Source organism: Protomyctophum bolini, assembly GCF_963924005.1.
Source record: "Protomyctophum bolini genome assembly, chromosome: 13".
NCBI classification, from domain to species: Eukaryota; Metazoa; Chordata; class Actinopteri; order Myctophiformes; family Myctophidae; genus Protomyctophum; species Protomyctophum bolini.
Window position 1 is genome coordinate 22,086,437 of NC_137874.1, and position 24,001 is coordinate 22,110,437.

Genomic DNA, 24,001 nt, shown 5'->3' on the forward strand with positions numbered 1-24,001 from the left:
TCTCAGTATTAAGGATTCCTATTAACTGCTTTTTCCTTTTTTCTCATTCTGTGTGATGTGAAAAAAGGTTTTATTTTATTATTTTATTCTATTGTAAAATGTTTGCACTAGAGAGTAGATAGACTTTCACCCCTGGTTACATTTGGCTACACTACTATTTACATACAAAAGGCAATTTATCTGACTATAAATATAATAGCAATGCAGTGCATGCATGAGAAAATGGCTTTAAGGTGGAACTGTTTTTGTTTTGTTCACAGCACAGATGAGTGAGCTACATTTGGCTACACTGCCAATGAAATACTTGATATTGCACTGTAGTTAAATCAAATGATGGTAATGCGATTCATTTGCATGCAACTTTGCTATGGTTCAAAGGTACAGTGTAACGATGCAGCCAGCTCTACAAATATGACACCAAAGTTTGCTCACCCGTGGTGTAGAGGGAAACAAGGAGGGGGCCCAGGCCAGATCCCTGAGTGACCCCCGTCAACAAAATATATAGGTTTAAATAATTCAGTTAAGCCTATAGGTTCAGACTTCACACTGACCGTGTTACAAACTACAAATGTTCACTTCCCTTCTGCTCCACAAGGAGACTCCACAATGGTTCAGGGGGAACCTGCTCACTTCCTCCCACTACAAACAGGCCTGAATTCCCATTGTCCAGCAGGCCTGTGTGTGTTTGCTGAGGTTTGCCATGCGTCTGTTGAACTTTGCCTGGCTAGCCAATGCTTGGATCCTATTGGTTAATCAGTCCTGTACGGCACCTCAGAGTCTTGGCTACCTGGCCAAGTAATGTAATGTAATGTAAGTTCCAGTGTTTTACTTCCAGTGATGTGGATTATGTTTGAGAATAGTTTAATTTGATTTGAATTGAATTATTTGGACTCATTTAATATTAGAAAATTACTAAATACTTGGCTAATTATTATTTATTTGAATTATTATTAAATACAACACTTAAATGTATATTAATTAAACGGACATATTTATAATTTGATGATTATCTGGAAAAATATTATAACTTGCTTCTTTTTCTTTGTTTACTTTTGTAGAACCATGGAATCATCATGTGAAACCAAATGGCCATCACTATTTATTATCCAGCAAAAAATAAAATGGATAATTGATTCCAAATCCTTGTTTTCTGGTGGTTTGTGGCTACAGTTTGAACCTTAAAACCTAACAGACCGAATGTAGCGATTCAATTCAATTCTCTTTTTATGGTTATCAATATTGCACTTTTCTGCAGCACACAAGCAAACACAATCAAATGGTTAATTTTGGGGAAGTGAATTGTGTTATATTACTCTTGGTGGAAGAATATCTCAGTCACCGACTCACCAATATCGGTGTAATGCAACTGCTACCGGCAGAAGGTGAAATAGGCTGTGGAATATGCGTTGTTTGTTTCGTTTATGTGCTAAATGGTGTGATTTTAAGTACATACAGACAGGTGCACTCGGCAGAGAACAGATTCCCACCAGCAGGCATGCAGTAATTATAATAGTGATGTATGCAGTGGCATGTCTCTATAGCAACAATGGTGTATAGCTGGGCGTAGACTCGTAAAAAATCACCACAATTTGGCTTTTGGTGACTAGTTTTAGAATTTTGGCGTGGTGTTAGGTCAGTGTGTGTGTGTGTGTGTGTGTGTGTGTGTGTGTGTGTGTGTGTGTTTTCTTTTAACCCATTCTGGGCGGGAACCCCTTTTGGTGTTTTAAACATTATGTTATAATTTAGCTATTGCGCTCGTAGCGCGCCTCCGAGTGGCACGCTACGAGCTTGTAGGTCTGCTATTTTTGAAAAATCGTGAAAATGTGGCGCAAATTTGGAATATATATTTTTTCAGAGGGAACGTTTTTAACTCAAATCTTTGCTTCTGAGGGGTCCCTGGAACAACGTTGGAATATGGCCAATATGGCCATAATGGCATACTAGACGTTGTGGTGTTTGGCTGTGTTCACCCGGACTGCACCATGCAGGGTGGTGCAGACATAGCCTGGTAAACGACTCCCCCTGCTGGACGTGTCAAAGCCAACTCTACGGTCGGGGCATGGAAACCAGGGGTACTAATATGTACTATTCTCTGCCTATCGGGATGCAACTCGAACGGCGCTAAGTCGGCTCGGCTTGCGCCTCGCTCGGCGGAGCCTCATGTGGCTCAAAGCCACCAGAGGCCGCCTTTGTCATGTCACAAAAAGCAAACACTCCCATAGTTTCACTTCTGCGTTTCCCAGTATGTGTGATAATCACATTCTGGCTGTATAAGCTGCTGATCACGAACATTCTCTTGATTAAGGGGTGATACCATTCGAAGCGGGTGACAGAATACAGTACATAGTATAATCATAGAAGCTACTACACCGCATGATTGCTGCTATACTGCAAGGTTTCTGTCTGCATGATATAGAGACATAATTTGAAAACATATAAGATCCTTCTCAGGAGACTAGAAGTGCTGACTCTGATGTATCATATATTTCTGCGTGTGTGCGTGTGTACGTGCGTGCGTTTCCATAAGCCATACGTCTGTGTTTTGGAGTGGCTATAGGCAGGGTGGATCACCACCACAGATCACTCTTTGGCGCTGTGGACCCTCCATCTCTGCCTCACGCTGACTTATTTCGCCCGCTTTGCCAGACCCCTAGCTATACAGGCAGCTCAATGGATTACTCATAATGCAGACAGCTTGTAAGACGGATTCACTATTTCAACCTGCAATTGCTGCTGCATGAATAATAGAGGAGCATGAGCCAAGGCAAAGGAATGTATTTGAGAGAGAGTGAGAGCGGGTGAGAGCTAGCTACAGTACAAGACAGCACTAATCACTGGATGAAACAAGAAACATTACTCTGGGGACGCATTCCAGTTTAGGGAGCAAGAGAGAGAGAGATAGAGAGACAGAGACTGTGTGTGTGTGTGTGTGTGTGTGTGTGTGTGTGTGTGTGCGCGCTTATGTGTGTGCGGGTGCATGCATTTGTGTGCGTGTCCTGCATATAAACTGTCTGCGTGTGCCAAGCAGGGGTTCGTTTAAGGTCGGATGACTAAACGCTGAATGCAGGACAGTCTCTCCACAAGCGGCTGTTGCTGTGCAATGGAAATTGCACAGCGTCTGTACGTGCTCTGCAAGAATGCAGTTGTGACATCATTAATTTCTTTTCTTATCTCGTAGCTTCGGGGGAGATAAGAAAAGAAGTGCTGGGGCAAAGCGGTGAAGGAGACGGGAAGATGACTTGTGCACGAGATGACAATTGAGAAGTAGAATAGAAAAACTGGAAATTAATTTGATGAGTAAGCATACATGTAGAGAAGACCGTGTCACCAGCTTTGGCCAAATTTATTTTTACAGTTTGTAAAAAAAATGTCTCCAAATGATAACTAACTGTATAGTTGGTTCAAATCTGTAAAAACAACAAAAACTATGGACATTTAACATGAATGAATCCATCTTTTCAAATAATACATGATTTAAAATACATATAGTGAGCAGGCATTAATAAAATGCATCATTGCTTTTGAGAGCTCTGGTAACAGACATAACGCGCAATATTTTCAATTTGTCTTTTCTTCCAAAATAGCGTTGCCAGACTGTTACACCCACTTCATTTCAGCGCCTTATAAGGAAAGTTGCGTGGCACATCTGATCTAAGCACGGCATATCTATGCTCATGGTGGAAGGGACATTTTGTGGAAGATTGCCCCGAAGAACCACACGCCCACTCGCTACGCATGTTCCCTTTGGTAAACCCGGCCATTGTCAGGTAAAGGCTGGCTCTGAGACTGAGACTGATGTGAAAAGGGTGCTATTTCTTCTTACGCCTTTGGCAATTGGATGATTTGAGGTTCCAAACATGTGTTTTGCAAAAATCCACCTGTTGGTGGCGCTATAACAGGTATATTCCTCAAAAATTTGGCATCGACCGGGTTAACGGTACCGGACGCACACGCGCACGCACGCACGCACCACACGCACACACGCACACACACACACACACACACACACACACACACACACACACACACACACACACACGCACACACACACACACACACACACACACACACACTCTCTCTCACATTATGCCCCAGACAAACAGAGGAGGTAAGACATGCCTCCTGGCAGAAGATAAGTTATTTTCTAATTCTATAATCCCTTTTCCAATAGTATTATTGTGCTGCTAGTATTTGTTGGATCAGATAATAATGGACTAAATGCTCATCTAATGTGAATAGATAGTTCTTAGAGAATGTGGTCTTGGTCCTGGACTCCCGACTCATTACCAAAAATGCTCTGGTCTGTTCAAAGCTTCCACGGGGGAAGAGTTCAGACTGTTGTTTTCATTATATGATCTCACAATTTGTGTGATATGATCTCACAATGTTACAATAATAAATGTGCCATAACTTTTACTATATGACATATTTTAGTCAACACAATCGCCCCTCAAACAAGTTTCCGGTGTCCATGCTTTGAATGGTGTTAGTTTCTTTTCCTCAGCTTATATTAGTAATATGTCTTAAATAATATGCTTAAATTTAGCTGGTCTTCTCTACTCATCTGAGGTCGTAGTAGTCGCAGTGGGTCGTGCACGCACACACACACACACACACACACACACACACACACACACACACACACACACACACACACACACACACACACACACACACACACACACACACACACACACACGCATGTGTGTGGCGATGTTCCCATACACAAAAAAATACACAGTCAGCCATATACGGCCCACTAATTAGATGCATATTTATGGAACAAAAGTGTGATTGTGTGTGTGTGTGTGTGTTGTAGTGGTAAATGGTGCATTTATATAGCACCTTTATCCAAGACGCTTTACATATAGATTGTGCATTACATTCACCCATTCATACACCGATGGTGGCGGAAACCATGCAAGGCACCAACCTGGTCATCGGAAGCAATTAGGGGTTCAGAGTCTTGCTCAAGGACACTTCGAGACTAACCTTGTTTAACTCTGGGGGGCGCCCGGGTGGGCCGGGTTTGAACTGGGAACCTTGTTTAACTCTGGGGGGCCCCCCGGTGGGCCGGGTTTGAACTGGGAACCTTGCAGTTGCCATATGGACACCCCACCGCTGAGTCACTGCCGCCAGTAGTACTTCTATTCTATTCTATACTCACAAGGATAAATATGAGCAAAATGGGAAGTGAGGGAATTTGGGGGATCATTATACCCTTCAAGTGGCTGTTTTATAGTTATAAAATATGTTTAGGGTTTGAATTAGAGTTGGGGCAAATGGCTATATTGTACCATCCATATGGTTGCACATTTCAGTTTTTATTCCAGCCAGAGAATGAATGGTGTTGCATGTGCTTCTCCCCTACCCTCTTATCTAAATAAAGACTAAAGAATATTAATAGAATTACAGTTGGGTAAAGGTTAGGTTGAGGTTAGGTCGGCATGTGGTAAGGGTTAGAGGATATGGAATGAATGTACACAATTGAAATTGCTTACAAGGGCAGAAGTACAGAAATGTTCGTCCAGACAGTCGATAATAATCTTATACATGAGGCCCATTCCCACCCATTACAGCATGTAAGATAATACGGGCAGACACAAACAAGAGCTCTCTCCTCTCTCTCAACGTTTTGATCCTCCACACAGAAAGTAATGTTCTGTGGGCAGACAGAAGATGAGAGGGCACTGGGCACCATTCCAAAGAGGTCCCCTTATCATACTGGTAGAAAACGCTGCGTCCATGATGAATCACTAGGGGAATGTCAGGGAGCTGGCCTGCACTCAGCAAGACATTTACACATTCAAGCAGTGTGTAATCATGCATTCTCATGTCTCTCTTCAAACAGAGAGATGCACCCCCCGACGCAGAATAACACATACTTGACTGCTGGTTGCTGAGGGCCTTTTCCACACGACTCGGTTTTTTCTTCCATGCATGCTATCAGGCTAATAGAGTGCCATTTACACTATAGGACTCGGAGCCATGCACTTTACAGTCTTGTGACTATGAAAAAGTGTGTCCAAGAAAAATATGCAAATGCTTTATGTCTTCCTTCTATATCCGGGATGGAGTTTCTTTGCAGGCTGCTGATCCGGTCTAGAGCAGATACGGAAACGATGCACACTTGTCTGTACGTGTGAAGTATCAGATGTAGAAGGATGGGTCTTAAACTGTCCGGAATGCGGAACAAACTGGGTAGTGTGAGACTCTGTTCAAGATTTTACAATGAGGAGGCAAGTGGGGGGTGGGGGGGGGGGGTTGTACTGCTAATGTTGAAAATGCAAAGTAAGACTTTTGGGGACAAAATATGCAATTACTGGGGGCAAGAAAAAAAGTAATAAGTAAAGTAATAAGTAACTAGTTAATTTTGGCAGGGAGTAACTTTTTTTTAAAGTAACTAGTAATAAATAATATTATTACCATTTTAGAGTAACTGGTCATGTTGTATATTAAAACGTTCTATTTATCTCTAATATGAGCTGTTTGGCATGCATTCTCCCACTCCTTGCACAACAAACAGCAACTGTGTGATCAAGCCATTATATAATGTGTTGCTTCAGTAAATGTACTTCAGTATCTCTGCAGTTTAATCAAGTGGGACACTTCCACAAGCACTGCGTTCATGTTTACATTTTTACGATAAAAGCAGATCAAAGTTTTGTCGGCTTTAAATCATCTCTTTCAAGTCTGTGAAATGGCATGGCTTTTAGATAGACCCCATCTCCCAGAGAGCATGGTTGTGGTCTCCATCCCACAGCCAGAGGAGACAGCCGCCCAATAACAAAACATAGGCTGTCACACTTCCGGCAAGTGGACATGAAACAGGCTGAAGTGAAGTAGTGAACACTGGATGTACACTCGGCTGTGTCTCCCTCCAAGCGGCTTCGGGAGCTCACTCTCAGCTCCTCCAAAAGCAATTTACCATTTGGGATGCAAAACATGTTTTCCAGAGTGAGCATAGCCTACATTTGGGTATAGGAATTTTGGTATCATGGGCTGGCAGATATTCTAACCACAAGGGCATGTAGGGGTAAAGGCAAGCATTTGTTCATGTTCATCATGTTATTTTAAAGTTAGCATTTTTAGATTAGTTTTTTGTCTTTGCAGGAGATGGCCCACATCTTTATTATATTGTGACAAGTACATGCGTACAAGCATCGTTGCACAACATCTGTCGCATGGCAACATTGTACGGATAAATTAAGCATTTTGCTGACAGTCAATACTTTCGGGAACTTTTTCCAAACTTTCGTCTGCCTGCTCACGCTTGAAATTACTTAAATTCTGTTACCTGCATCAATTCATTCTGTCAACCTGCTTCAATTCATTGTAGTTGCAGGTCCATCTCCTCTCTTGTCAGCTACATGACTGAGTTGGTAATGGAATTTAAATCTGTTTTGATTCCAGTTTAACAAAACAAATAGAGAGAGAGCAGATATGTGCATGTCTATACACAATCATATGCCCAAATAGCAGAGATGCACCGATTTCTTCCAATACCAAATCCGATACTCATAGATTGCATATCAGTTCGATACCGAGTATCTGTTCGACACCAGTGTGTAATTACAATAATCTGGGTGGGGTACAGGGACTCTCAGGGTTCCTTGAGGGGGTTCCAAATGGACCTTTTCAGGTCTGTAACTCTGAGAGTGTACAAATGGAACCAAACTCTAAACACTATCCTTACAGCACATGAAATTGCTCTAAAGGGACATTACGTCCGTGTACATGGAAACAGAAGCCAACTGTGGGTATAATATTGCAGGCTAAACACTTTGGAATTACGTTAAACATGGTAGATCCTCCGTGGCTGCGTCATTAGGTGTCATGATCTGTCACTCCACAGACCATGTCTCCTCCCTGGCCACTCCCTCTTTCCATTCCATCACACTGCACACCTGTCTCCAACTCCCTCGTCAGCCCACCTGTGAACACTTTGCCCATTACCTGCTCCCTATATAACTGGACTCCTCACAAACACAAACTGTCAGAACATTTGTCTTCGTCCCTGAGCTGTACCCCTATTGTTCCTGGTTCTCCTTGAAAGGTTTGCGTTTTTGGACTATGATTTACTGCCTGGTTCTGTACAGTTTTGCCTTTTGGACTTACTAGTTTGTTTTGTACCTTTTGAAATGTTTTTGAATGGTACTGCCTGGTTCTGTACAGTTTTGCCTTTTGGACTTACTAGTTTGTTTTGTACCTTTTGAAATGTTTTTGAATGGAGTTTGAGTTTCCTGAGCTTACAGCTTCCTTTGTTTTGTTACCCTTACTACCTTGGCTTAAATAAATCCTTGGATTTTGGAATCTGGTTTGTGGCTCTGCATTTTTGGGTTCAGTCATCCTGCGTACCATAACATTAGGTGAGTACTAGTTTAATGAATTGTTTAAGTTCACCCAAATAACAGGTTACAGGATTCTCATTCTGTTACTGTCACTACCTGCGAGGATGGCCGCCGTGCCATTTCTTATAAACTATCTAGTTCATACGTGGGTCGTGGGTCCACGGTGGTGGTGGTGGTGTTGTTGTTCATGCGCCACGGTGCGTGCCGTGGAGAGGGCATCATGCGCGCTGTTGGCTGGTTGGAGCGCAGCGCAACAGCCTTTCTGTCCAGTCCTACGTGTATAGGCTGGCGATTGTGGCGAATTATATTCGTTAATAAAGAGAGCTGTAAAGGGGATATTGTCTATGGTCAGTTCATGGTGTGTATCATTCTCGTTTTTATCCACTTAAATGTTTTTTCTATATTGATTGCATTGAATGTATTTAATTATGTATTTTAATTTTATTTTTGTATAGATATCGCTGTTATATGGTTCTTTATTTCACATTTGCTTTTCTGCTGTAACTCTTACTGTATATACATTGTAGTGTCTCCATGACAAGGAATATTTTTCCGGAGCCTCTTAGGAGGCCTTATAGTCATTTTTGAGATAAAATATGTGAACTTGAGACACAACATGACCATGATCCCTACCTCTCATATCACAGGGACAGGTCTTATTTAACCCGTGTTCCCCTACCCCCTTCTGATTGGTTGCATGACTCTCTGGCACCATATTTAAGTGTGAACCATGATGTGCTCTGTATTCCCTGATGAAGGCTTAACCGCCGAAACGTTGGATATTCCTGTCTTACCTGCTGTCCTAATAAATATTGGTACTCTAGCTATTGGTGTGCCACCTTCTTGTTTATTCTCGTTTTTAACCATAGAGTTAATTAGGGCCGTAATAATGCGGCGCAATGACGGTAGGCAGTAGCCTAATAGCCTACAATGTAAACAACTTGCGCAAGCATTCAAAATGGGTTTTAATTGTCGGGTAACGGAAAATAACGGAAAATAATCTAACTTGTTACTTTTCTCAGAAGGTAATCTGTAACGGTAAGGGATTCTTTTCATGGGCAGTAATCCAGTAACCTAACAACGTTAGTTTAGAAAGTAACGATGCCCAACACTGCTTAAATTACTTGACAACACTGAACATGACATGCAGGAGGAGTGAGCGAGCAAGTATACAGGCAGGAATGTGAGAATTGGAATTAGGCCTGAATCAGTACAGCCTGCTTGATTCCTTCAGACTCACATCTAATCCTCACCTCCTCACGCAGAGTTGGCACTAAGGCGCAAGTGGAGTGAGCTAGTGTGGAAGTTAGAGTATTGGAATATGGCTAATACCTCCCTGCTCGGCTCTCAGCATCAAGGGTCGGATTGGGGGTTAGTCCATGCAACATACAGTACTGTACTAGCGGTATGTCCAGGGGGTGTACTTGTACATCAAGCCGCCTCACATAGGCTTCTGCTCCTATGGCCATGGGCCACATGGCTCAGGAACCATTGGTTACCAAGGCTACTTACATGCATAATTGTAGTCCCAGTTTCTAGAAGGTGGCATGCTCGTTTCCCGTTTCGTTGGGTCCCATAGCTTTGTTTGAATTGCTCAGCAGCAGTTTTGAACCGGAAACACAATGTATATTATGTTTTCGGTTCACATTTGCAGCAGAGCCAATAAAACAAGCTACAGGAAAATGAACAGGAACAGGAAACGGGTATGCCACCTTCTGGACACCTGTGGGACTACAGTCATACACACAGAGCCCATGGGCTGAGAATATTCAGACATTCATGTGTTTTGTTGCACGGCTCACCTGTGTACGTGATGTTCTTCGGGTTGCCATAAGGAGTCCCGGGCTGGACTGGACTGTACACAGGATTCATGATGGAAGACACTCGTCCTTTACTGCAGATTGACACACACGGACAGAGAAGGGAGATGGAGAACGATTACTTCATTGTCAATTAACCACTTTGAACCTGGCAGCAATATTTTGGGTGTGTCATTGTTGGTGAAACTATTTCTTTTTTAGAGAGTTTCAAAAACCTCTCAAAAACTTAGAAAATCAATATAAAAACAAAAATGGATAATAGCAGGTCACAGCACACAGTCATGACCCGATGTTGTGAGCTTGTACATCGTCTATTTTCACCATAAAGTTATATGGACAGCCCCGCCCCCACTATTCATTTCAATGGAAGTTGCTCAGTGGCGTTTGTTTGAAGGACCCGGAAGAACACTACTACTTCCACATTGTTTCGATTAATGCAGAATTTTTTGTGGAACAAACACAATTGAATGCCTCAACTCCAAGTGCTTGTCAGTTGTCAGGGTGGGGGCTTCAAATAGGATTAGGGTTAGGGTTTCAAGATTTGTTTAAAAATAGCAGGTTTATATATAAGTTGAAACTAAAAGTGATGCTATAGTAACACATTTCGCTGGGGACTGCCTGCATGGACCCCACTTTGAGAACCACTGTGTTTCACGTGTAGAGACAACACACATTTCATCACATACAGTAGGTTAGATGTAGCCTTTCATGGAACTATGGAATGCAATTGCAATTAGAACTGCAGACTCACTCCCAATCTTCCGCCCTAGTCTAAAAACCCACCTCTTAGGCTCCATTTTAGCCCTTGGCACTTGCCATAGCACTTGCCCTATAGCCTCAGCGACCTTACACCCGTATGCAAAGGCTAAACTTAAGTAACATAGATAGCATTTTATGTAGACATAGCACTCTATAGTGTATACGTATAGCTTCATTATATGGATATTCCACTGTCTATTATTGATGTATTTGATGTATTACGATGTTTTTGTTCTTGCTTACTGTAAATCGCTCTGGATTAAGAATGTGCCAAATGCCAAAATTGTAAATTGTATTATTATTATTATTTTAGAGAGAGAAGGGTAGAGAACTCCCTAAAATAAAAAAGGGTGAGAGCCAGTGGCGTAGAGGTTAGCATGTATCCTGGAGTTAAATTGATCACATATACTGTAACAAATGTAATGGCACAGAGGGATCAAAGAAACACAACGCAGAACCCCTCTGTGAACACTCGGGGCGATGAATCAGCACACAAGGACAGAGAGAGAATGGATAACACACACACACACGCACACACACACACACACACACACACACACACACACACACACACACACACACACACACACACACGACAGCCCATTGAGATGTTAGTGTCCTTTGATTTATGAGATACATACAGTGGGTTTGCCAGTGGCTACGTATATGGCTGATGACACACAGCCACTGGAGAGATCACTGTGAAACGAAATCCTGAAACTGCACTTAATGTTGCGTCAGTGGGACGAAAAGAGTGTGAATCATTGGCCACGTTTACATGAGCAGTTAAATCCCCTTTTCATTCCGAATAGAAGTTCAATCCTATTAAACGTTGTTATGTAAACACCTACAAAAACTTACATCCGAATGAAAACACTCAATGCGATTTCAAAACCATTCCGATGTCACTGGTCGGATAATTCCGATTTTGAATGCGATTGGCCGAAAGTTGGGGGCATGTACACGCTGAATCGGATATAAAGTCATTCTGGTCTTTCTGAGCATGCTCAGTAAATTCCAAAATAACAACAACAACAACACGATGGCGGGGAAGAGCAAGCGGTGGTCGAGAGGAGAGACACTTTATTTATTACAAACACTGGAAGATCTGGGCATAGTTGAAAGGACCGACGGGCGCAAATATAAAAACGCAGAACTGTATAAAACAGTTGCTGAAAAAATGGCATTGGATGGGTATGGTGGCAGAGACGCCACCCAAGTCCACACCAAATGGAAGCTGCTGAAGCAGGAGTATAACAAGGCTAAAGCCAAGAACAAAACGAGCGGGTCGGATCCGTCGACGTTTGTGTTCTTTGATGACATGGACAGGCTGCTGGGGGGACGACCAATGGCCAGAGCGGACGACCACGGGATCGACGCTGGTTTTGAAGAACAGTCAGAGCCACCAACGCCAGCCAACGACGTGTTGGGTAAGCGACAAAACCACTGCAACTGCAACAACGTTACTACACATATATAGCCAGCTAGCAACCGAATGTTACTACAAAGTTTACTGCTAACGTTAGCGACTGCTTCTGTGTGTCTGTCTGTCTGTCTGTGTGTGTGTGTGTGTGTGTGTGTGTGTGCGCGCATGCGCGCGCGTGTGCGTGTGTCTGCGCGCATGCGCGCGCGCGCGTGTGTGTGTGTGCGCGCGCATGCGCGCGCGTGTGTGTGTGTGTGTGTGTGTGTGCTCGCGCGCGCGCCGTTAACCAATGTAACTACCCGTACTGTTTGGTGTTTTGGGGACTAGATAGGCCCTAATACAAAATTGTCCATTTAATTTGTTTTTCAGATGAAGAAGCTTCTAGTTCTGGCTATGCAACTCTGGAACCTCAGTCTGCTAGTTCAGCCTCCTCTCTCGCTGGCCAGGTTGGTGGTGGTGATGGAACAGTTCATTATGTGTAAATATTCACACATGACACCCAGCTAACTAACATTTTAAATTGTTTATTTTGTATACTATTTGAATAGTCTTGAGAAAAAATGCTGCTATTTGTTTCAAAAAAGCTATGTACCCTGTATAACATGTGTATAATGATGCAATGTGTCATAGCTCTGTTTACAAAATGCTGTAACTACATATACGTTCCCCATTTCCAACTGTTTTTATTATATGTTGACATTTGCTTTGGCAATTATGTGTGACCCATGATGGACATGGTTTATCCTCTGGCCAGGATGATGTTGAGAGACCTGGTCCATCCACTGACCAGGGAGAGGGTGACAGACCAGGTTCAGCTCTGGCTGATGGTGCCCTGGCTGATGGTGGTCAGCCCAAAGGAACAAAGAGTAAGTTTAATATTACTTACACATTTTACTTTCTAAGATTGTGTGTGTGGGTGTGTGTGTGTGTGTACGCGCGCACACGCCGACAGGGAGATGCTCTTACTTTGCTACCACTTTTAACTTAATAATTGTAGCTTGGTTAATTGAATAATAAACTAAGGGCTATCATTTGACTCTGTGTAGAATAGGAGTGTGCTGCCAAATGATTAATGAAATTATTTTGATAGGGAAGGTATCCAAACCCAAATCCGGGTATGAGAGGACCATGCTATCCTGGGCTGAACAACAGAAGAAGATGGCAGAGGAGATGCAAGACAGGGAGCACAAATGGATTGAACAGCAGGAAGAAAGAAGGGAAGAGAGAGAAAGGATGCTGCAAGAACAGCGAAACCAGCAAGAGGAGAACCTCATCACCAGAGTTATTGAGCACAACACAAGATCTACAGAAAGACTCGTTGGAATGATGTTTGAGGGCCTCAGGTCGATCCTACATCCAGCAAACACAGGTCCACCTCCGCCACACACAGGTCCACCTCCGCCACACACAGGTCCACCTCAACCCCAGTATAACACATATCCCCAGTACAATACCCATCCAATCCCACACCAGCAACATCAGGGCCAACAGCACTTTCAGCAACAGCACTTTCAGCAACAAATCCTTCCCACACAGCAGACATACCAGTACATACCACATCCCAGTGTGCCCACACCCACACAAAATGAAAACCCAGGGGTTGACGACTACACTTTACTAACACTAGACTAGATATACACACACACACACACACACACACACACACACACACACACACACACACACACTACATCTCATCTCAGGTCCCTTTCTGGGTAATTTGTTTCGTTTATTATACTTTTATTTATTTAATATACTGACAGCTTGGACTGTTGTTTACTTTATACCTTGCACTTGGCTCATTAATTTTGGTTACTCTTGTGTTTTTTTTTTGCTACAAGAGACTTGAAAAAGCCACAGTAGTTGGCTCCAAGTGCCACATTTTCAACTAGACATTAAATATTTTTGTTGGAAAACATGAGAATTGTGTAAGAATCATCTTAATTCTTGTGGGGGAAAAACAAGATTCACATTTAAGAAAGAACCGTGTGCAGCACTAACAGATTTGCACTTTGTTGAACATTTATTAAACAGAATCAGGGAGCGAGGAAAGACCACTGGTAGAAAAAAAAATACAGCAACGCAGAACTACTCCGTTACAAGTAAACGTTCAAAATGTCCAAAACAAAATCCCAAATTTGGGCACATTTGGGCAAGTGGCTATGGCCGAATTTAGCCCAAGGAGTATTTTCGTGCAGTACAAAAATATGAAAAACTGAGGAACAAGGTCCATAAATAAACCTCTAAGGCTCTGCCACTCATCTCAAAGCTATTAATAATAATAAATAATAAATAATAATATCATGTACGAAGGGGGAAGTGTCTCGCCAGATGTGTTGTCAGTGCCCGCCTTGCGCTGGTGTTGTGGTCTACATAATTCCTGAGGCGAGCAGGCTGAGGATACTGCAGATCGTCCATCTCCTCCAGCCAGTTGGCAACCCCGTGGTCTCTCTCCTGTTTGCAGAAATTGTGCAGGACACAGCAGGTCGCGATCATCTTTGGGGCGAAGGTGTAATGGAATTCGCTTCTCTTTTGTAGAACCCTAAAACGTGACTTGAGAAGACCAAAAGTCTGCTCAATTCCAACACGAACAGAGCTAAGATAAACGTTAAATGACTCTTGTTCTGGAGTCAGGTTAGGAGATGACCGGTATCCCTTGAGCAGCCAGTCGAGGAGTGGGTAGGCAGGGTCCCCCACTATTTGGAGATGGATGTCTTCCCCCTCAATATTCCTGACACTCTGTGAAGGGAGAAAGATGAAACATTTTAAATCATTTTTGGTCATCCCACAAAAATAGTTTGAAGGGGAAATAGGAATGAGTTATATATTTTGAACTGAAAATGTGATAATAGTATGCATGTAGGCTCTATCCAGTGTCTGACTGCCTACCTGTGGCAGCAGGTGAGCCCTTCGAAAGAGGTCAGAGTTATGGAAAACCAATGCATCATGTGCACCGCCAGGCATCTTGCAGCTGATGCTCCTGAAACTATACAGGATACATAATTTCAGTAATACCACACAAAAATATGTGCATAAAAAAGCATGTTAACTTTGAGTCCAGACTCTAGTGACAACATTGTGCTTGTAGCATACAATTTTAATTCTGGGTTTATAACAGTGCTATCCATTATTTATCTGTGTAATAGTCTCATGGTGTAGGTGCAATGCACAATAAAGCCACAAGGTGGCTCTGTGGGCCTGAAAATATGTTATTGTATTTGTGCACTACTTAAAGGCTAAATAATAATAAAGAGCCCTTGTAGTAAATAAATACTTGCATGAATCTGTCATCCACAACTGCCTGAAGGATGAAGGAAGGCCAGCCTTTACGATTTGAAAAATCTCTGTAGCCATCAGACGGGGCGAGGATCGGTATGTGAGTACCTAAGAAAGCAACAATAATTTTATTGCAAACTCAGGACACCTACACATGTAGACTTTGGCTATTTGGCAGTAATATGAAATGGATAGTCGGGGGGGGGGGTGCCTACCATCTATCAGGCCAACAATCTGAGGAATGTGATGCGATGCCTCGAATCGTCTGGCAATCTCAAGTGCCTCTTCTTCTTTTGGCATCTGGATAATACGGTGGAGGAGGAGTTCCTGTACGATTCCCTTACAGAACAGGTAAACGAATTTCTTCACCGTTGACTTGTGGACTCCGAACTGATTTGCTACCAGACGGTATTCACAACAACTACCCAGTCTGTAGAGAACGATGGCCACGCGCATGTTGAGAGGAATGGGTGCACGAACTGTAACATCCTCGGGAGACATGAAGCCCTGCACCAGTCCACACAACTTCATGAACGACGCGCGGGACATGCGAAAGTTCTCCTTCCACTCACCATCCGTGAATTCAGACAACACGATCCTTTCCCACCAGTCTTTGCTCCGCACTTTCATCCATTGTTGTCTTGCCTTACGTTTGGGATAGGGTAACGGGCTGAGGTACAGCTGTTGCAGCACTAACCGGTTGCCATTTCTGTAGTCGACCTGCTCAACCACCCTTCTCCTCCACAACAGACGAAGAAGTAGTAGCAGATTGTTGTTGTCATACTGCTGCTTCACAAATACCAGCAAAATCAAAGCAAATAACGCACTGATAATTCCGTCTTCCATGTTACTTTTTTCTTCGGGCTCTTAGACGGTAGGCCTATTGCTTGTCTATAATACAGTTACTACAACAAACATTCACCCAACAACAACACCAGTGCGCGAGGAGGGTACACGTGAGGACGTAGGCGGATATATACAACCCCTATCCAATCAGAAGCCTTCCCTGCCCCGACGCTAATGCGGAATGAAATGATGGGATCTAAAAGTTTCGTCCATGTAAACAATCATTCGGAATGACCATTTCCAATGTAAACACGCACGCAAAAACATTACATCGGATGTATTTTATTCGGAAGTATTTATTCTGAATGATCAGCCTGCATGTAAACGTGGCCATTGAAACCTCTTATCTCCATATTGTTTTCCTCCGTAAGGGTATGCCCTACTTAGTCATATACAATGTCACACTAAGTAGCAAAGAATAGCCGATCTACAAGCTCAAAAGTCTTTGCAACGCGGCACGTTTTGAGCTCGTAGATTTGTGCTATTCCGTTTTTATTTTAATCCTGAAAATAACAGTTTTGGACATATGAGGTTTCCACCGGATCAGCAATGATGTAATGGTTCAGTATACTGGGTGTTTCTCCTTGAGATATTTTTACCCCGATGTCTATACATCAGCTGGCACCGGCCTTATTCACCCCTTGAAGCTGTTTTTCGTTAGTTAAACCAACACCTTTTGCTTGGATATAGGACTTCTTCATTGCTTGCGTAAAACTGTTCATCAGTGGCTTTAGAAATCTTTTAGCTGGATATGAAAATATCAACAGCTACAGGCCAGAGCATTCTTCCAAAAGCTTGAGACTGCAGTCTATCAAAAGTCTTGGTTGATGTGAGACTGCATGCTTGAGAGCCCTATTTAAACGATCCTTAGCCTGAAAGAGACCTATGGTTTTCTGGCCATAGAGGGGGCGGACCATCTTCTGGCTTAGACAGCCGGGGACTTCCTATTGGTTCACCAATGTGCCTGGCTCCCCACCCCCCGCTGCTCCAGTTTGGAGTGATGCCCCTCTGCACTCTTATTGGTTAGTGAAAATACAAGGTTCACTCCGCTCGTATGCCAGTTCTCATGCATGTCTTGCCCAGGCATTTTTTTCCCTTTGAAACAAAACGATTGTGGTCTCCGAGGCTAGATGATCCTTGGTGCAAGGTGGTGCATGGACAAAGGTTATGCATATTGGGAGCGTGTACAACTATTTTTGAGGGACGCTAGCTCCTCCTATGCACAGTTTTGTGTGTTTGTACCACGGAATATGATGATTTGATTGGCTGAGCACGGAATGTGATGATGTATGATGATAAGACTAAGAGCGCCCCTCACTTCACACAAGTGTGATTATTTTCCTTCTATTTAGACGGCGGCTAGTATGAGGTGCAAAGGGGTTATTTCTAGACTCTGAATTAGATGGGTGTGTGTTGCCATAACATGAGTTAGACCTACAGTATCAGTGTCGTCTCATCCCTTAAGAGCTAAGTGCAGCTTCAAGCCTGCACTTGACACATTCCTATATAAATGACAGATTCAGCAAGTTGGAAAAACGGAGGGAATGGCTCTGCTCGTGTGCAAAGTCAAAGTGTGCAGCCATCTACAAGAGGAGCATTAATAATGTGATATGACGATGTCAGGACTCGGGAGATGAGGAAGCAAAAACTCTGCTCACCTTAAACATCACGTGGATAACTTGAACCCCAGCATGCCTATTCTGGGGCGAACAGGGTTTAGGTGGTTAAACTGCCTAATGAAGTGGGACAGACGGCTGTGTTCTTCATGCATCAGCCCTTACATGGAACTGTTGTGTGTTGACCACAGACAAAAAAGGAAGGCTATGAGTTCACAACACCACAGCAGAAGCTATACCAAGCGTTTTCTCATTTCTTAATCATTAATAAGAATAATGAAAAATCTCTTTTCTTGAACACGAGTGATGTGTTGAATTCAGATGGTGTTCCGAACTGGCCTACTGTATATAGGTCGATCTACTATCGTATGCCCTCATTAACTGGGGGAGAAATGCAGCACTGAGGGACTGTGTCAAACTTGAGACCAGGTCACAGCTGCTGGTCTAAGGCGCAATTGTTGTCTGACTCTTTCTCGTACCTGGGAATCTGGGAACCCAACCCATTGACAAAAAAGAGAGAAAAAAAGATCCGTCTTGAGAGATTGCTAGAATAGCAACGCATCGACCGCATCATCGACCATGTTAAAACCAACACACCCATGGGCACACAGGTGAGCACAACTATCCCAGCGTGTGCAATTCTGCATGAAATGTATTGCAATGGGAAGCGCCAGTCGTTAATTTCATCAGCTACATCAGGCTGTCTGTCTGTCAGAATACTGTATCAATCATGATGTGCTCTTTTGCCAAATATTTGCATATTTCATAGACTGTAAAGAAACAAAGTGTGTAAGGATGTTAGAAAGGCATTCAAAGCTTAATATCGTTTCTTTCACCAATGCTGTCCATGCATGACTGAATATCCACCTCCATCAGATCATCAGAGCTCAACTAAAGATAAAGCAGCAGCTGATAGCACTCACAATGTCTCACATTTATGATAACCAATTCTTCCAATTATGCGACTCCTATGGTTCATTGTCCAAAGGCTTTTCCACACCCTCCAAGCCCAGGCTAAGCTTCAATATGTTGTTCGCGAAGCTGAGCAGATCCGCTGTCAGCTGCCCTCCGTGAAGGAGCCGTTTGATGCAGGGGTGATGAAGAGGGTGAATGGGACAGCACACAGAGGGAGACATCACCCTTCTCAACTAACTATCCAAGACATTACCACCCACATGCAGTCTGCTAGACTGCTACCACCACCTGCTGAGGAAACTACACACTCCCACTTCTATCTAGCCCTGTTTGTGTGCAACATTCTGCACACACCTGCTGTTCTTACAGTATGCCTACCCTCACCCTGCCCTATATGCATCAATGTCACAAGGGAGTTGCCTCGACAGACACTTGTGAATGAAGCGATTCAATATTCAAATCTAATTATGATATGGGGGGGGGGGGGGGTGGTATACTGTACATGTGGTTTCTTATCTGACTCTGACACTTTGTTAAACTCACTAAGGTGAAGGTCCCAGTGCAAAATGACATGACTTTGCAGACCCTGGGTAGGCAACCTGGCCTGGAGGAGATGTGCATGAGCTCTGAGGGGCGAATTTTTCAAATTTAAACTAAGGCAATGGCCATTGGGAACGATGGCTGTTGGGAACGCATGCCGCTCCATCTCCGGGTAAGCAACCCATACCCGTTGTACCCATTGTACCCGTTGTCAGAGTAGCCTACTTAGTGCAACCATTATCATATACTTGAGGCCAATCTACTATGATGACATATTCAGGATATGATCTCCATCGACAGACAAACAAGAGATAGATAGATAGATAGATAGATAGATAGATAGATCGATCATTTCACTAAATACATAGTTGATTACTTTTATTTTATTTTACAAGGTTTGAATGACAGATACATGTGGGGGAAACATGTGTTATTATTTTGGACATGCTAAAGTAGACAGATGACACCCCGTACTCTGAGGGATAAAGTACACATTTGTGTGTTGGCATCAGCTGGCGTCACCCCCCACTGGCTAAATAAAGTAAACTATACACATTTGTGTGTTGGCAACTTGCCATCAGCTAGCATCATCTCCCGCTGGCTATGAATGTGCTGTTTTAGATCCCCAAAATGTGTTGTGTTAGAAGAACAACTTCATTACTGATGATGAAGTCACGAATGAAGTCCAATGAAGTCACCACCTGTGACACACTGAAACCTCATTTCCTTGCCTACTCCAATTAGGCTACCGTTAAAAATCTAACTACTGTAGTCAATATCTTAGAAATAGCTTTTGCCATGTGTAAAGCTGTTTAAAGCCATACAGTTGTGTGAGTGAAGCGAATTAACTGGTTCAAAGTCAAAAGAAAGGACAGACTGAGGGAAGACTGGCATGAAAAGATAAACATCAGTGTATTAATAGAGGAGGAACAGCTGTGTGTGAGAGGGAGAGGCTTGAAGGAGATGAAGGATTTAGGGAAAGGTCACTTCAGACAGGAGGGACTTGTGAGGAGGCCCTAAAGCAATAAAGGAATAAAAAAAAGAAATACCAAAGAAATAAAGTCAAATACATCATGGTTGAACAAGAAAGATAACAACGGAACAATGGGATGTGGCGAGATCTCAATCTGAGAAAACCATGGACTGTCCCGTATCAGAAGTCATCATAACAGGCATTCGTGAATCGTTTGGTGGATCATTGAAGTATTGTTCTACGGTAGAATCCCAAAACTCAAACATTAAGTGACTTACATTTGCCAAAGGCAACTCATGCATTTTTTAAGTGTATTTGATTTTAGTAAAGTAAATTTTATTAAGTAAGTAGGTCAGACTGCTTATTGTCGGTAGCGGACGAGAATGAGGGTGACTATATCCCCATTTCTGTGCGTTAGACCCCTGGGTTGTTACTGTAGAGGGCAAATCCTACATCAGCTCCCATACTTACTGCACGATCAAGCCGTGCTATTCATACACTGAGATGGGAGTTCCCGGGATCTAAGCCAGAACCTTGTGGTCCAAATTGGCGACTCCTCCACCGACAGAGCTACTCAGAAGCATTATTCAATATCTCAAAGTATTTATTTGTATTTTTAACATTATTAGTATTTAGTTTATTTTCTAGCCTGTCTTTCATGAAAAACATTTATTTAAATGTTTATGGCAGCTATTTGTATTTATTTATTTATTCATTTATCAAAGATAAGTGAAACAATTGTTATTTCAGTATGTTCGAAGGAGATGGCGCCTCATAAATACCAAAAGTCTGTTTAAACACAGATAAAATTCACGTGCATCATTGCATGGCTAATGTTATCCGCTAAGTAAGCGGCCACTTGATTATGTACAGTACATAAAACAACCGAGCTGCAAAAAAGAAAAACATTCAAGTTCACGACGACCTTGCTGCCTTTGGAAGCCTGTCTCAATCACATACACACTTTCAGGTAATGCCACACACACACACACACACACACACACACACACACACACACAAAAAAAACATCACCTTGGAAGGACGGTATATAGCTAATCAGGCAGCGAGGCAGCTGAGACACAGCCGTAGTTAAGACAAAGGGATGATGGATGGAATTACAAAGGACGTGAGAACTGTGGGAGTATACTAGGGACTGGAATGAAGGTTATGGGTATTTTTGGCTGGCTGGGGCAAGAAGGAGAGGAGGAGGGAAACCACAGCGCAACATGAACAACCTCCTCTTAAATTTAACTCACTTAAACCATATCTGTCATTGTGCGTTATCCCCCAAATATCTTAACCAAAAATTGACGATCTACATACAAGCTCACAACGCGGCACAACGTGCATCCATTGTGAGCTTGAAGCAGAAGCAGAAGATCTATTTCTTCTATTTCGGCTGAATGTTCACCTATTTTTGCCGAACATTCGCCTACTATCAGTACTATGACATGCCCAGAATGGGGATGAAAGAGTTCATTGAAGTGTAATAATTAAAAATATATATATAATAATGTGCATTTCATGCAGGGGAGGCCACAGAAACTCTTGCACCATCAGGGCCCCTTGTGGCAGACTGGCTATCATGATCTGTGTCCTTTCTGTTTTTCTGCTTTTCTGCTGTGTTTTCTAGTGTTCTAGTGTTCCTAATAGTGTTTTACTTTTCTTTCGTGTTCCTTTTATTTTGTAGTATTTAGTGTCCTGGTTTCCTCTGTAGTTATGTTACAGGTCTATCTTGTCAAGTTGCCTCACCTGTGATTATTTGTTTGCTTCACCTGTGTCATTTTAGTCTCCTAGCCAATCCCTGTTGATTTTCAGTTGAGTTCACCTGTGTCCTTGTGTATTTTTATATTTATATGCCCCCCTGGTCCCGGCATTTCCTTGCTAGTATACACACATTGTGATATGTTGTGTGAATGCGTGTCTCATATGTCTTGACATCAGTTCCTTTATTCCTTGTGGCTTTATTCGTTTTTGATTTATTAAACACTTTAAACCGACCCTGATCTGCCTCATCCTGCATGGGTGACGGCCGGGTCCTACATTCTATCCTGACTTGAACCTCATTTTGAATTGAAAACTCTAAAGTTGTCTTGTCAAGACAGTCAGACAGTCAGTTTTGTTGCTAAAAGAGAAACTTGCTCATGTTTACCTTTTTTCCACGGAATGATAGAGCACGAGAAAAAGCATCTTCTAAGAAGTAACTTCCTTTTTTAAGGAAGATGTAATACTGTTATCTAATATTCTAAAGCAGGCTTACACATTGCAATGCTGCTTCATAGAAACAAATGACTGTTTGTGGCATAATTCTGTTTTCTTAAAAAACTATTCATATGAATAAAAATCAAATACCATTTATATAGAGATACTACATCAGAGATCAAAAATGATTTGGTTTCAAACTTCAAAAGCCATTGAAATGTGATAACGTGTGGCAGCTGGAGGCCCACAGATGATGTTAAACACATTTGAGGGGAGGGTGGGATTTAAATACAAGATTTTTCTACACTGACCTCTTCAGGTTCTGAGCATTTTCGGGCTGGTACAAGAAATTGAATTGGTCGGATTGCAGCCCGTTGGCCATTCTCATGGCAATGTTAGTGAGGGATGACAACGAATAATCTGTGAAATTACAAGAGGAAAAGGAAACTTGTTTGTAGATCGCTTATTTTTGGCAACGATGTTTGGTGTAGACTCTACACCAAACATCGTTGCCAAAAATAAGCGAAGTGTCCCTCTACACTGTAGAGGGACACGGGTAATAGAAAAGAGTGAGGAGGGAAAGGGGAAACAGAAACTTAAGAGTACCGCAGCGCAGACCAATTTCCAAAACATAATGTAATTTATGATTCTGATTATTATAAGTACCGGTATAGTAACTAGTAGTTATATGAAGTATGACAATCAACTTGCAGAGAAATTCATGTGAGTAATGTTTATTGTTGTTTTTAAATGTATTTAAAAGCATGGGATGATTTGACAAAATAAGATTCTCAGTGTTGTAGGCAAGTTCGATATTATGCAAACAAAATGTAAACCCCCTTTTTAATGCTAACTGAATTGTCAGACAGAAGCAAATTTTTCAGTTTTGATTTATCGCCTTAAAATGCGAATACATTTTATGTATTATTATTTCCCAAATCCAACTAGCAGAGATATGTTTTGGAATTAATTGGTAATAAGGTAGAATGTGAGTTGAGGTCAATGAGCTAAACACGGCAGAGCAGATGGATGCATATAGGAAGGTCATTACTAACTGCAAAACGCTGAGAGTTATAGCAGCACCAATGTAAGAATGGTTGGAGACCTAAACAATTAATTCACAAACACTCTCTCTCTCTCTCTCACACTCACACGCACGCACGCACGCACGCACGCACGCACGCACGCACGCACGCACACACACACACACACACACACACACACACACACACACACACACACACACACACACAGCATGTGGAGAGTTAAATCTCTCACTA

At 42.5% G+C, this 24,001-nt stretch overlaps 1 protein-coding gene across 2 annotated transcripts in view; it reads right to left on the reverse strand.

The window, feature by feature from the left end:
- The window catches only part of LOC308327020 (protein FAM168A-like), a 47,362-nt gene that overhangs the window by 16,498 nt on the left and 6,863 nt on the right, over positions 1–24,001 (reverse strand). For both annotated transcript variants that reach the window (XM_080780141.1, XM_080780140.1), the window contains exon 2: positions 10,154–10,245. In XM_080780141.1, the coding sequence (XP_080636267.1) occupies positions 10,154–10,223 (70 nt within the window). In that variant the 5' untranslated portion in view covers positions 10,224–10,245. The remainder of the gene's footprint in view (positions 1–10,153; positions 10,246–24,001) is intronic.